The sequence below is a fragment of the Urocitellus parryii genome, chromosome 7 (genome assembly GCF_045843805.1).
Source record: "Urocitellus parryii isolate mUroPar1 chromosome 7, mUroPar1.hap1, whole genome shotgun sequence".
NCBI classification, from domain to species: domain Eukaryota; kingdom Metazoa; phylum Chordata; class Mammalia; order Rodentia; family Sciuridae; genus Urocitellus; species Urocitellus parryii.
This window is the reverse complement of record NC_135537.1, coordinates 137,607,775-137,623,494: the sequence shown is the minus strand read 5'-3', so window position 1 is coordinate 137,623,494 and position 15,720 is coordinate 137,607,775. Positions and strand designations below refer to the sequence as shown.

Genomic DNA, 15,720 nt, shown 5'->3' with positions numbered 1-15,720 from the left:
CTAAAGTGTTTGAATATATTCAAACACTGTTGTCTGCATTTTAAAACAGTTGTACAGGTTACATTTTAATCACTCATTTCTTTTTTGTGTAAATCCATATCTTATGAAACGTATATAATGCTCGGTGTATCTAGACCTGGCCCTGAGTTTAGTCCTTGGTCCTGAGGAGGAGGGGAGGAGAACTTGCTGTGATATATTAATACCATGGTATAAGCCATTGGTAAACTGAGGTTTAGTTGCTTTTGGTGCTATATTGTTTAATATGTTACTGTGTTATATATGTTTTAGGCCACGACCACAATGTCTCTTCAGTAGCCATCATGCCCAATGGAGATCATATAGTGTCTGCCTCAAGGGATAAAACTATAAAAATGTGGGAAGTGCAAACTGGGTAAGTTGAAAAGGCATCAACTAAGGAGGTTTAAAAATTTAAAAAAAAAAAAAATTTCTGAGTGCTCAGTAATTTTGACTCTAATCCAGAATGACCATGTAGTCACATTTTTTTTTTCTTTTTGATGGTGCTGGACTAAACCCAGTGGCACTCAATTCTGAGCTACATACTCAGCCCCCTTTTAGTTTCTCTCTGTTTAACTCAGGGACTTGTGTACCCTTTTAGCTTTTTTTTGTTTTTGTTCCTTTTTTTTTTTTTTTTTTTTTTTGAGACATGACCTTGCTAAATTGCCAAAGCTACCCTCGAACTTGCAGTCCTCCTGCCTCAGCCACCTGTAATAACAGAGATTATAAGCATGTGCCACCATGCCCAGTTATTGATATACTTTAAAACTTAAGTTAGAGGACTAGAGATGTAACTCAGTACTAAAGTGCATGACTATCATGGGGGAGACCGTGGCTTCGATCCCTAGCACTGTATGACAAACAACTAAGTTTGATCTTCAAATGCTTCCCTAAAAGAAACATAGAGACATTACATAACAGAGACTCTGTGTCCTTAAGAGCCATTTTATGTGCTGACTTATTTTTCTTTTGTGGATTTCTTTTAGGTAATCTGTCTGGATTTAAATTAAAATGTAAATAACATTCATAATAGTATCCCTGTTAGGCTAAATTTGTGCTTTAAGTTACACTTGATTGTTGTAACAAAATCTTAACTGACTGGTTTTGCTCAGATTAGTAGCACATAATCTATTTCACAGCATGGCTAGAATTTTTTTTTCCCCTGGGTTTATTGTTTGTTTTAATTTTGAAAGATTTTATTCAATGTATCTTTTATCCTTTAGATTCTGTTGGTTGGGCTGGCTCCTTAACAATATTCCTATCAGTTTATTTTAACTGGCATTCGATTTTCTTTCCTGTGCCCATCTTTTTTAGTTTTTGGTACCAGATCTTGAACTCAGGGGCGCTCAGTCACTAAGCCACATCCCCAGCCCTATTTTGTATTTTATTTAGAGACAGGGTCTCACTGAGTTGTTTAGGGCCTCACTTTTTCTGGGACTGTCTTTGAACTTTTGATCCTCTCCTGCCTCAGCCTCCCAAACCACTGGGATTTGAGGCATACACCACCATGCCCGGCTTGTGCCCATCTTTTATTAACCAGGATTTTAGATTTATTTTGTTGACTTGCTTGTTCTTTTTATTCCAATGTATAGCTATTTTTGGTTCTGTTCTCTTTATTCCAATGTATAGCTATTTTTGTATCTATAAGGTTCCTGTAAAGTGTCCTGATGATTGTCATTCACAATGTAAATTACTACTTACGTTGACAGCTACTGTGTGAAGACATTCACGGGACACAGAGAATGGGTACGTATGGTGCGGCCAAATCAGGATGGCACTCTGATAGCCAGCTGTTCCAATGACCAGACTGTGCGCGTATGGGTCGTAGCAACAAAGGAGTGCAAGGCCGAGCTCCGAGAACATGAACATGTGGTAGAATGCATTTCCTGGGCTCCAGAAAGCTCATATTCCTCCATCTCTGAAGCAACAGGATCTGAGGTACTGTGTGATATACATTATCATTCCACGATTTTATTGTTGATGTTTTAGAACCTTAGACAATTTTCCTGATTCTGTTTCATGTCTCTTAATGCATTTAGGAATCTACACTTTAAGGAAGGAGACAGGAAATGCTGAGGAGTGATATTGGCCAAATAGTATTTTTATATTGTGTGCATTTATGAATGTGTAACAATAAATCCCATCAATGTGTACACTGCAGTGCGCCAATTAAAAAATGTGGAAAGAGAAAAAAAACTTGCACTTTAGAATTCTGAATCACGAAACTCTTTACTCTTTCCAACATATAGTTGTGTTAATATTTTTAGCCAGTGGTTATTATTGCTGTCAACTGACCCTTGATTTTATGGGTTGTGGGGATAGATTCTCCTAAAGAGTAAAAGTGATCATTTAAGTTTATATGAAATGTCATTGTTATAAGAGTAAACCAGTATAAATATAAGCTTGTTATTTTAGAGTTATAGTTTAGAAGAAGAACCTTCTTTAAAAGTACATAATTATCTATACATTTATGTCGAAGGGCAGTTCAATATTTAAATATTTTTAAATTTTTAAAGGTACTTTTTTATATACAATTTTACAAAAGAAAAAAATTCAGTACTGAGGATCAAATCTAGAGCCCTATATGTGCTAATAAGCAAGTACTCTACCACCATGCTACTTCCCCAGCCCTGTGTATTTTTTTTTAATTAATTTAATTTTTTTAAATATAATTTTTTAGTTGTAGTTAGACATATTTATCTTTATGTGGTGCTGAGGATCGAACCCAGCACCTCGAATGTTCTAGGCGAGCCCTCTACTGCTGAGCCCCAGCTCCAGCCTCAGCCTCCCTACGTATTTGTTTTAGATGAAGACTTAATATGGAAGCCTCTGCTACTCTTGATTATTAAAAATTCTTGCTGAGTCTGGAATTCTGTTATATATATAAATGATTTCCGTCTTTGTGATTAATACTTTAAAAGTAAGTTGCAGGGGCTGGGGCTGTAGCTCAGCAGCAGAGTGCTTGCCTAGCATGTGTGAGGCACTTGGTTCAATCCTTAGCATTCTTTCCATGAAAGATTGCAAAACTTTGGCAAAAATTATTCTATGAATAGGTTATATGGGTTAAAAATCCCCTTCTTTCTTTTTTGTGGCACGAGAGATTGAACCTAGGGGTACTCTTGTAATGTGCTACATTTTCATCCTTATCTATCTATCTATGAATGATTGCTGGTGGGTCTTACTAAGTTGCCTAGGCAGATCTCAAACTTGCCATCTTCCTCACCCTCCCAAGTAGCTGGAATTATAAGTGTGTACCACCATGCCTGGCTCACATTCTTTTAGTGGCACTCCTCTCATGAATTTTCATTTAAAAAAATTTAAGCTGTAAATGCACACAGTATCTTTATTTTTATGTGGTGCTGAGGATCAAACCCAGTACCTCACATGTGTAAGGCAAGAATTCTACAGCCTCAGCCCTCCTCTCATGGATTTTTATAACTACATCCTAATAAAGGAGGAAATCTCTCCCGAAATCCCAGGTGTTTTTCTAAATGAAGCTTCTGTGATCACTATTTGGTTACCCAATTGCTTGCTTGCTTGCTTAATGATTGATTGATGGGGATTGATACTCAGGGGCACTCAACCACTGAGCCACATCCCCAGCCCTATTTTGTATTTTATTTAGGTCTCACTGAGTTGCTTAGGGCCTTGCTTTTGCTGAGGCTGGCTTTGAACTCTCAATCAGCTGCCGGGATTACAGGAGTGTGCCACTGCTCCCTGCCTGTTGCATTAAATTCTTTATTCTGCCCTCTGGTGGTGTTACTTATTACATGTCATGAATTTTTATCTTGGCTGTTCTTTATATTTAAAAAATCAATAGTTTAAAAAACAGTCTAAAAATTATAGCAGTACTGGGGATTGAATCCCCAGGGCTCTGCACATACCCTTTATCCTAATTACAGAAGTCTGAAGCAGTAAATTTGTCATCTATTAGTGTTATCTGGGTCCTTTCTATATAGCCTAGCTATAGTGTCTAAAGACTTGTGTATATCAATAGGTAAAAACAAATTGCTGCTAGCTGTGGTGGTGCACACTTGTAATCCTGGCTACTTGGGAGGTGGAGGGAGATAGGAGGACTGCAAGTTCAATGACACCTGGGCAATTTAGCACTACTCTGTCAAAATAAAGTGACAGGGAATATAGCTCAGTAGTAAAAAGCACTTCCGTAGCATGTGTGAGGCCCAGAGTTTAATCCCCAGTACTGCAAAAGAAAAAAGAAAAGATTTAAAAAATTGCATATTTGGGCTGGGGATGTGGTTCAAGCGATAGCACGCTTGCCTGGCATGCATGCGGCCCGGGTTCGATCCTCAGCACCACATACAAAACAAAACAAAGAATTAAAAAATAAGAATTTAATTCTTATTTAGCTTCATTCATGAGAAAATTAATTTTTACATATTTTCTTTAGACTAAGAAAAGTGGCAAGCCTGGGCCATTCTTGCTGTCTGGATCCAGAGACAAAACTATTAAGATGTGGGACGTCAGTACTGGCATGTGCCTTATGACCCTTGTAAGTTTGTATAATCTCATTGCTTCTTTCGTCTTGTCACTGTGTTTGTAATTAGATGCTTTTTGATATCTTAGTAAATAATCTAAAATAAGCCCCAAATATTCTGGGCTTTAAAAAGTAACTTCTTTATGAAGATTCCATTGTTATAGTGGCATGAAAGTTATTTTTATAGAGTGTTATATTTAAAAATCTACAAAGGTATTCAGTGCTGGCAGGGTGTGTGTGTGTTGGGAGGAGTCCTAGATCACTGTATCTTTAAAAATTGTATATTATTTCCCATGGAGGAGAAGAAAGTTCTGCAGATGTAATCAGTTCTGATGTTTGTTCATGACTGTTTCACTCTTTATATGAATTCTTTTAACATTGTCTCTTTCTTGGTATGATTTAGTTTATTTGGCTTATTTTACCATTTTGAAATTAATTGTTTTAGCTTTATGATTTGGAAATACTTCATTTTAGGAACACTGGGATTTCCACATGAGAATATATAAATGGTAGTAAGGGATTATGAATATTTTGGGTTGCATAAGGGAATTCTGAAAGATTCTGTGGGTATAATTTGTTAGCAATTTTTATAACTTGCCATCATGTTTGTTTAAATTCTTCAGTTGCTGACCATACGTTAAAGTGACTGTCTCTGTAGTATGATAGACACATGGAAGCATTGACGAGTGGATTTAAAAAAAATTGGTGAGCTGGGTGAGGTGGTGCACACATGTAATCCTAGCAGTTTAGGAGGCTGAGACAGGAAGATCACAAGTTCAAGGCCAGCCTTAGCAATTTAGTGAGACCCTGTCTCAAAATAAATTTTTTTAAAGGGGCCACCTTAAAAATTGATTGACCACCCCTGAGTTCCATCCCCAATACCACCACCACCAAAAAAAGGAGGGGATTAAAAAAAATAAACCCATAGTATTGTGAGCTGTGTTCACTTATACCATGTTGCTGTTAGAAAAGTAGATCTGCATTTACAATTAGGAAGAATGCTCTGTCATCTGTAATAGCCAGGACAGCATGAATTTCCATAGGAGGCTTCTGGATCCTTTTCAGGTCCTGATACTTTTTTCCTGCTTTATTTTCATATGGCCACAAGAAATGTAATTTGACTTTTTGTAGAGGCTTTTTTTTTTTTCTTTTGATATTGAGGATTGGACCCAGGGGCACTTTATCACTACGCTATATCCCCAGCCCTTTTCATTTTTATTTTGAAATAAGGTCTCACTCAGTTGCTTGAAGCCTCACTAATTTGCTGAGGCTGTCCTTGCACTCACGATCCTCCTGCCTTGGCCTCCTGAGTCTCTGGAATTACAAGTGTGTGCCCCAATGCCTGGCCTTGTAGAGGCTTTTACAACTCTAGTGATTGGTAATTTTTTTATAGGTCAGGGTAATAGAGTATTTTAAACAAGGGCAAGTAAGGAAGAGTAAATCAAGACAAAAGACCTATTACTGTACTGTCTTTAAAAAAAAAAAAAGTTCTTTTTTATACTTTTTATAAAAGCAGTGTAGTCATTGCCATTGTGGAAAAATGTAGAAATAAACAGAAAAGCTAAAACAAGAAAATAAAAATCACCTTCAGATCAGTTCTACCATACTTGATAATGCCTTCCAAGTGTATTTTTCTAGACTTGCTGTCCAGTGTAACTTTCCACAGTAAAATTCCAAATGTGCATTGTCTAATATGGTAGGTACTGTAATATGTTTCTTAAATTAATGCATAAACAGATAAGTGATGTTTTTATAAAAATGGTATACCATATATATTGCTTTGTAGCAAACTTAGAAAGTATGTGACATTTGATTTACAAAGAGTTTTACAGACACCCCCCCCCGCCCCCACTGCAGTACCAGGGATTGAGCCCAGGGGTGCACTACCAGTGAGCTATATCCACAGCCCTTTTTATTTCTAGGCAGGATTTCGCCAAATTCCCAAGGCTGACCTTGAACCTAACTTGGTCTTCCAAGTCACTGGGATTATAGGTGTGTACTCTTGCCACCTGGTTTACAGTCTTTTGATGAACATGTTTATTAACTAAATCTCATACCCTTAATTATTTCTTAGGGTAAATTGCAAGAAAAGAACTGTTGGGACAGGAGATAAACAGATGGATAGATATATAATAAATGCCTTATATTCTTCACCTAAAGTCACCAGTTAGTAATTTGTATGTGTCTGTGCACTTCGGTAAACCAGTTCAGTTCCTGTAGATGTCATCATACTTTAACTTGTATTTCCTAAGAAAAAAGGTATACAATCACAATAAAATTAGTCACATATAAGAAATTTAACATTGGTAACACTGCATAGTCAAGTTTTCTTTATTTTTATCCCAACAATGTCCCTTATAACTTTTTTTAATCCCTGAGATTGAGTCTAGGGTCACACATTGCATTTTCTGGTTCTGTCCTGTTAATTTTGGTTTCCTTTAATCTAGAATTCCTAAACTTATTCTCCCCCCACACCCCTTTTTTTGGGTCTTTTATGGTGTTCATATTTTTTGGTGTATATAATATTGTGGGTTTTTTCTTTTAACATTTTTTAAAAGTTTTATGATTTTTTTGTTGTTTTGGATATAGAGTTTCCAGTGAAGGGTGAATAGCTCAGTAATAGAGTGCTTACCTTGCATGCATGAGGCCCTGTTTTCAATCCCTAGCACAACCAAAACAAAAAGAATATTTAATACAATTCATCTTATTTTTTTTTCATGCTGGGGATTGACACTAGGGCCTTGTGCATGCTAATAAACACATGATCTACCACTGAGCTGTCCTCAGCCTCTACATTCTTTTTGGGGGGGATAGAGGGAGATCTGAAGGGCATTTAACCTCTGAACCCCATCCCCAGACTTTTCTTTTTTTGGACACATGGTCTTGCTAAGTTGCTGAGGCTGGCTTTGAACTTGTTATCCTCTTTCCTCAGCCTCCGAAGCCACTGAGATTACAGGTGTGTGCCACTGTGCCCAGCAACCTCTATGTTCTTAATGTAGGTTTATGCTGTTCATGTTGGTTCACTCATGATGCCCACATAGCCATTTAAAAAAAAAGATTTGTATTAATTTGCTCCAGTATTTCCAGTATAAAGATTTTTATTGATTTGCCCTGTTGAGATAGTAAGCATTTTCATGGTGAGAACATTTAATGGTCAGTCTCATTTTTCGGGAATACTGGTATACGTAGTTTCACTGTAATAATGTATTAGTCATAGGTGCTACTTAAAACAATTTACCCTTTTACTAGTCAAATACCTTTTTGTCTTTAAGGTGGGTCATGATAACTGGGTACGTGGAGTTCTGTTCCATTCTGGGGGGAAATTTATTTTGAGTTGTGCTGATGACAAGACCCTACGTGTATGGGATTACAAGAACAAAAGATGCATGAAGACCCTCAATGCGCATGAACACTTTGTTACCTCTTTGGGTATGTACAGTTATGAAGTTTCTATTAAATTTTGGAGTGCCAAATGTAGCAAAGTTTTATGTAACTTTGTGGACTTTTCCAGGTAAGACGACCACAGTGCTTTCAGGGCCGAATAGAATAAACAGATTAAAACTGTGGAGTCCTATCATTGCTTTAAATTCCTCTTTTCATCATTAGCCTTATAATAAAGAAATTACTTTCTTCATCATAGAGGATTTATTTTTGAAAATAGAATTGTGAAAAGAATACTTACTGAAAATTAACACTCCTAAAGGTTAATTTTTCTCTACTACTAGTTTGTAAACTACAGGTTTTCCCTGTGGCAGGTGGTACTGTGTACTAGGAACTCAGGGAATTATCATCTGAACTCAAATCTGGAATTTAAAATGGTGAATACAGTAAGTTATTATACACTGGAACGTGGTAAACCTAATGGTGAACATAAAGCCTTTGTAAAATAGGGCCATTGACTACCTCACAGTAATATTTGAGGGATTAAACATGAACATAAAGCATTAGTACTAAGCCTGGAACATCATATTCAGTAATAAATGGATATGGTAGAACTGTCTTTATAAATAAGATTTGAACCCCATTTTGGATTAGGCCAGTGCATTTTCACTGAAGTGTTAATATAGAATTTAACCATTGAAGGGCTGGGGTTGTGGCTCAGTGGTAGAGCACTTGCCTAGAATGTGTGAGATACTGAGTTTGATTTCTCAGCACCACATATAAATAAAATAAAGGTACATTGACAACTAAAAATACATTTAAAAAAAAGAATTTAATCATTGAGTCTCCTCCCTAACTCAGTTGGTATGCTTGGTGTCTTCTAGGAGTGTAGATTTGTATGTACAGAGAAACATGAATATTCTTGGCACTTGGATTTGCTTATTTGTGTCCTGATCTGATTTGAAAGCAAGCCTTTTCTTTTTCTTCCAGATTTCCACAAGACGGCACCCTATGTGGTTACTGGCAGTGTAGATCAAACAGTAAAGGTGTGGGAGTGCCGTTGATTGAGTCTCATTTGGCCCCTCCTCCCTTTTTTCCTCTGGATGCACTCTGATGATACCATGGTTACCCCATTGAGCTCTGTTTAAATAAATATTGTCCTTTCATGTAAATTATTCTGGATGTAGATTGAGCTTATTAAATGTTACACACAAAGTATTCATGCATGGTGAATCCAAATTGTATACTGTAAATTTACATATGTTGTCTAGAAGTACCATAGGGTTTAAAAACCTGGGCTGGCATTGGTCACACCAGGCCTAAGAAGGCAGAAGTTTAATAAATTGAACTAGGGCACTAAACTGAATAGTTGACAGTGTCGTTTTATGTTGGATTATTAATTCCTGTTTTTCTTTCTGCTATCTGTTGGTGCCTGACTTGATGGCCTCATTTGGGGAAAAGTGGTGGTTATTAGGGCTTTTCTGAAATGTGTATCTATGTAACATCACTTAAGTGTGCTTAATAAATCTTTAAGGATGTTAGATAACAAAATCTTCTGAACCATCTATGTAATTAATTGGGATTATACATTGGAATTTTTGTCATGACCCATTTGCCAAATCAATAGGATATGTTTGTTTTGGCAGCCTATCAAGCAAAGGCTAGTGGTATATTTATGTAAGAAAATGATTGTAAATTTGAGTAAGAAAAATCTCAGCAGCTAATAGCAAATCATTTCTTTCATTTGGGTCTTCTTTGTAAACAGGTTAAAAAACACTCATATTCTAAGCTTCTATTTTCCACACTAGACATACTTCTAGTTGTATTCTTCTTACTATTAGACTGTATAGTGATGTGATTTCCAAGTAGAATTTAATCTTCCCATTGAGTGTCATGATACAAATCACTTTGTTTTTGATGTTTTTTAGGGATGTGCAATGTGCATTACATAATGATAGAAATATTGAAAAGGTTATGTTTGCCCATATTAAAGGAGTGAGAGAAATAACAGCAGTTTGTTTTTCAACACGAATTAACAATTTGAATTGTTTCACTTGCAAGTTAAAAAAAAATTGACAGGGTTTAATGGAGTGTGCATAAAATTGTACTTTTTTTCACCTTTTGTTTATAAATGTTTTGTAAGTATATGGGCCTATCAAGTGGGTAAGTCTGTATATCTATATGGCACATATAGAACCTCCATGTTTTAGAAGTGCTAAAAGTTTCAACTAGAATAAATCTTGGAATACCACAACCATGCTTTAGAACAAATTCTTTTTGATCCCAATGCTTCTGAAAACTGGTTCTGTGGGAATTTTTCCCAGCTAAAGGAAAATCACTTCCTTTATTTCCCCCCTTAATGTGGCCATTCAGCATTTTACACATCCCTGATATATTGTATATTTTGATCCAAAGTTATTACTAAGTAGGTTTAAGAATTTTTATCCATGACTTGGAATACCACTCCATTGTCAATTATTAATAAACAATTCCATTGCTTAGCTAAACAACAGTTTTCTTTCTTTTTTTTAAAATGAGAGTCATTTGAAAAGTTAATAGAAGCAATGAAATAATGACAGTTTAACCAAGATTTATTTTTTGTGAATTACATTTTATTCAATTTGTGTAATATAGGATGTTTTTCAAATGTCCCTTTTAGTATTTAATGGAAATTTGGTTCCTAAAAATTTCAAGACAAAGGGTGAGAGTTAATGTCCTGTAGGTACCCACACAGAATAGGCCATATATATTAACTAGAAGCAGCTTAATGTCTAGAGTGTGTCTTTTGTTTGTTTACTTCTTTGTTTTTAATAATTCCTGAGAAATGTCTCTGGAAGGGAAAGTGTTTTGAGAACTAATAGCTATTTTTGAGGACAAAAATTACATCTTTAGTCAATTCCTTAAATATAGTAGGTTAACTTTCAGGACAATATTGCCTCATAACCCTGCTTACATTGAGAAATCTTTTCTTTCCCTTGGCTGTTCTGACTAGATTTTTCTACAGATGCTATGGAAATTATCTTTGTTCTCATTTGCTGCTATTTCCTGTCTTATTTCAAGAAATATAAATACATAGAAATGGTGCATCTTAACATTTGTTTGTACATGTATAAATGTCCTGTATTAATTCATTTTTAGCATGTAGCAACATGAATTGTTTAAGGGTAAGCCACAACATCTAGAAATCACTCACAGATATTGATAAAAGAAATATGGTACCGATGTAAAGGAAACAAAGCTGCTGTTCGCTGGGTTTCTTCCCCTGCAGCATACAGTGACTGTCGTTGACAAAGGAGGAGAAACAATTACTCTATACAAAGTTATCCTTACTTGGGAGATTGCCACAGCCTGCTGCTTAGTTGAGTTACCAGACATCGTCCATTTAAGAAGCAGCGAACATTGAATCTCAGGGATGGTCCACAACTGGATCCAAATGTAACAAGCCCTGTTTAAATCATGAAGGGGGTGGGGGAGGGCAATCCATCCACAATCTGGAATCAGATTTGCAGAGGTTCCCTGCACTGTTGTTTGACACTGCCCTGTTGATGCCCTTTCTTACTCTGTGTTCTGTTTTCTCTGTCTGCTGTCTAACCCTGTGCCTTGCCTGGGATAAGGACAATGATGAGGTTACTGGTTTGGATTGTAAGTAGAGGACTATTAATTGGTTTAGAGGTTCACTGCTGCTTTGTCACTTTCTCAAATTGGCCACTTATTTAAGAAATAAAAAGCTGGTAGAATTGCATCCTCAGATGATTATTGACTGTGTGTGTGTGTGCGATTGTGTATGTGTGAAAACAGACATTCCAGTGCCACCCTAATATAACGTGCCCAAGAAATTCTGGCTGCACTTTTGCAAGTGCAAGCCACAAAAACTGGTTTAGACATCACTTGAAGAATAGTTGCTTTTTGACATGGCATCTTGCACTTTAGGAGACTAAGACCGTCCTGTTTTGTCTGTATGGTGTGACCAATGTTGTGCCCAGAGCACTATCTGAAATCACTAGTGTTAGCAAGTCGTCCTGGGCTGTGGAGCGTGCTATAATCCTTTGGAAGCTTTGGCTCTAGATTCACCAAGCCCAGTCTCCTTACTGTCAGTGCCCTGCTTTCCTGTTTGCCTCTTTCTGTTTCTGTGTGAACTTCCAGGTAATATCAGTCATCAAATAATTTCTTTTCTTTTTTTTTTAATTTAAAGAAAAACTATTTAAAAATAGAGGACACATTTTTGTTTGTTGACAGTGGTGGCTTGATAATCCTTAAGCAACTGAAGTTGAAAGTGTTTGAAGGAAAAGGCACTTAAAATGGTTACTTTTTCTGTCCAGCTGTATATAAATCCAATGTGTTGATTAATCTAGGTGATGCAAAGAATCTCCTGGTAGAGAAGCGATATGTACAAAATTGGTGGAAAAAGGTTTTGTTTTGTTTCCAGTGGGGTGGGGGGGAGGGCAAGCTGGATTTACAAGTCACAACTGGACTGAACTGAACTAGCCTTTTTATCTTTCCACTATATCATGTAAGTAGCTGCTTTCCTGTCCTGCCCATCTTTCAGGCATCCCTAAAGTTCACTCTGAAGATGTTAGAAATAAATACAAAATCAGTTATAATCTGATCCTGACACTGACATGAAGGCAAGCATTGATTTCATATGAACATTGTAGAGGTGGTAATTGGAGAAAACAGTTCCCCAGATTGTAAGAGTTAACTGAAGATATTGACACAATTAAAAAAAAAATCAGTAAAGGAATGTATATAATATTGCTCTTGTGTTTTACAGTAAGATTTGTTGCTCTCAGACTGTGTAAAACAAAATTTATTCATGTTTTCTGCATATTAAAAATCTTATTGTACCAATTGGTAAACTATTAAATGCCTATAAAACTAGATCTGATTTTTTTTTTTTTTGGTGGGGCTGGGTTCTGGTGCAAGGATTCAGTCAATAGGAAGTGGGACCAGTCAGAACAAAGTCCAAGTTGGTCCCGTGCAGCAAGCAGTTGACAGAAGGCTCTTCTTAATAGCCATCCAGCCATGGCTTTGATGCTGTCCTTCCGTCTATTTGGAGGAAGCAGCTCCACAGTAGAGGTCTGGTCTGGTGAGTGTGCACAGAGCTGACTGTGTTGGGTAGCTATAGCCCCATCCTCCCCTCTAGCTGTACATTCTCTGACTACAGCTTGGCCAGAGAGCTGAAGCCAAGAGCTAAAGCAGTGAAGACTATACAACCCCCTCTACAAAGACTCAATTCCAGAGATAGTGACCCTCTTTTACCCTGGATTCATGAAGATCCTTAATATTGAAAGTTTGCTTAAAATGTACCAAAATAAGAATCTTTACCCCTAGAAGCCCCACCATTTTCTGTGCTGTGTCCTGCCTTATCCCCAGGCTATTGTGCTGGTGCCTATATCCCCAAGGGTGGCCATGAAGTCTACCGCATTATTTCACATACAAAGAGATTTTAAATGAGGTGGTGGCTCTTACAACCCAGCTGTTTTCCTGCCTCCTATTGGAAGTAGCCTCCCCTACTGGAAGCTGGATCCTAAGCAACAACATAATTTGCCTTAGTTGGAGCGTCCTACCTTTTGCAGGGCTCTTTTCTCATCCTAGGATGAGAACCTGACTACTTTGCCAAGGTGTAGAATTGTAGCCTTAAGGTCTATCAATCACTGTCCTGAAATGGGAAACATTCAAAGCCTATGGTGCATCATACACATTGTGCCTTCTCCCAGGATTCATGACCATCTCTGTTGCTTGATGGTGAGGGACAGGAAAGTGGAAGATGGTGAGAAATTGTGCTACATTCTGGGTTTTGCTGCTCTCCCTGCTTAGTTCGGAGGAAACTGTAGCTGACAGTTTTCAACCACTGATCTACCAAAATCATCTGGGACAGCTATTCTGGAGCCAGTAGTATAAACCTCTCCTGGGAGTTCATTAGAAATGCAAATTCTAGGGCCCCAACACACACTGGCACCTTCCACGCCCCCCCCCCCCAATTGAGGGCATACTACCAGTGAGCTACATCCCAGCCCTTTTCATTGAGACACTTGTAAAGTTTCTGGGGCTAGCCTCCAACTTGTGATCCTCCTGCCTCAGCCTTCTGAGTTACTGGGATTACAGGTGTCCATCACTGAGTAGCACATTTTTGGAAAGTATGATTCCTATTTTATTTTTTCCAGAGAATAGTTTTTCTTCAGTAAAGACCCAGCTCCTTCCACCACATACAAACAAAGATGTTGTGTCCACCGAAAACTAAAAAATAAATATTAAAAATTATCTCTCTCCTGTCTCTCTCTATCTTTAAAAAAAAATTAAAAACTAAAAAGTGCTGGGGAGGGAGGCTGGGGCTGGGGCTGAGCGGTAGAGCACTCAGCTTGCACATGTGAGGCGCTGGGGTTCGATCCTCAGCACCATGTAAAAATAAATACATAAAATAAAGGTATTGTATCCAACCACAACCCAAAGAAAAAAAGTGCTAGGGATGTGGTTCCGGGTAGACTGTCCTTGGGTTTGATTCCCAGTACTAGGGAAGAAAAAAGAAACCTGCCAATTAAAAGAAGGGAAAAGAAAGGGTGATTGCGCACCTCCAGTCTGTTTCTTATAGAACAGCCTCTTGTTATCTGGGTTGACAAAACGTATCTGACAGCACTAAGACGCTTAAGGGACCAACCAGGAAAAATGGGCCTCTCAGGTGACTAGCAGCCACAAAGGTAATTAAATCCAAGCCAGTCTCTGCTTCCCATGATGCCCCATTTCCACAAGCACTGTGAAACGTGACCTTTGTTCACTGGCAGAGGGAAGTATGTTTGGAACACAACCATGAAGAAACCATTGGTGGGGAACATGTAACCAGCTTAAAGGGCTAAAGCACTAATGGCTATCCTTAGATGCCACTTTAAGCCTCAGGTCAGGGCTGTCTCCCCAAGTTTGCTCAGGAAAACTAAGACATCAGGTTTGGAAACAACTTTCTTCTCAGGATGTCCAACACACTAAGGACTCTCCAAGCACTCAAAAAGGCATTCAAGGGCCAAGGTGTAGCTCAATGGTAGGGCACTTGCCTAACTTAAGCCCTGTGTTGAGCTGCAGTACCACAACCAATCAAAAATATGTTCAGTCCCACAAGTCCCCCTAGTTGGGCTCCTCTTCCCGTTTCATGTTGCACTCCACGAGCTTGCTCTAAAACCTACACTGAGGGACAGGGGTGGAGCTCAGTGGTAGAGCACTTGCCTAGCAAGGCCCTGGGTTCAATCCTCAGAACTGCAAAAACAAAGGTTGCTGCCTGTTGTTGGTCACACCTGTAGTCTTAGAGACTTGGGAAGCTGAGGCAGAAGGATTGCAAGTTTGAGGCCAGCCTTAACAAAAAACAAAAACAAAAAAAAAAGGGCAAAGGATGTAGCAGAGGGTGAGTGCCCCCCAAAACAACAGAAGGCCTAGAAGTTGACTAACTGTAGACACTCCTCCATTCTTCTAGCACTATAGACTAGGGAGTACTGCCCAATCTTCCTGCTGCAAGTGAAGGGATAAGGGCAGGTGCCCAGCCAGTAAGATTTTTAATGACCTAAAAAGTTCAACCTGTCCAGGTCCTAGGCCCCCCCTCTTAGCAGCCATCCCCCACCCAGGCTTCGTTCCAAACTTTTTTCTTGTCACCTGAGCAACAAACTCATGGGTAAGCCCCAGCTAAGTGCCTGAGTCTCCACCCCTTTTCTTCCCATTTCAGTGACATATTATAAGCATAACCTTGAATTTGACCTAATTTGCAGTCAACTCCCAATAACATTTCTGACAACAATCCTTACAATCAAACACAAGGGGCTAGGTTACAGAACACACTGGGGAGGCTAGGG

At 38.1% G+C, this 15,720-nt stretch overlaps 1 protein-coding gene across 2 annotated transcripts in view; it reads left to right on the top strand.

The window, feature by feature from the left end:
• Pafah1b1 (platelet activating factor acetylhydrolase 1b regulatory subunit 1) overlaps positions 1-12,769 on the top strand; it is a 79,941-nt gene extending 67,172 nt beyond the window's left edge. For both annotated transcript variants that reach the window (XM_026388777.2, XM_026388778.2), the window contains exons 7-11: positions 289-391; positions 1,725-1,953; positions 4,424-4,525; positions 7,783-7,939; positions 8,882-12,769. In XM_026388777.2, coding sequence (XP_026244562.1) covers positions 289-391; positions 1,725-1,953; positions 4,424-4,525; positions 7,783-7,939; positions 8,882-8,955 — 665 coding nt within the window. In that variant the 3' untranslated portion in view covers positions 8,956-12,769. The remainder of the gene's footprint in view (positions 1-288; positions 392-1,724; positions 1,954-4,423; positions 4,526-7,782; positions 7,940-8,881) is intronic.
• The last annotated feature ends 2,951 nt before the right edge of the window (positions 12,770-15,720 follow it).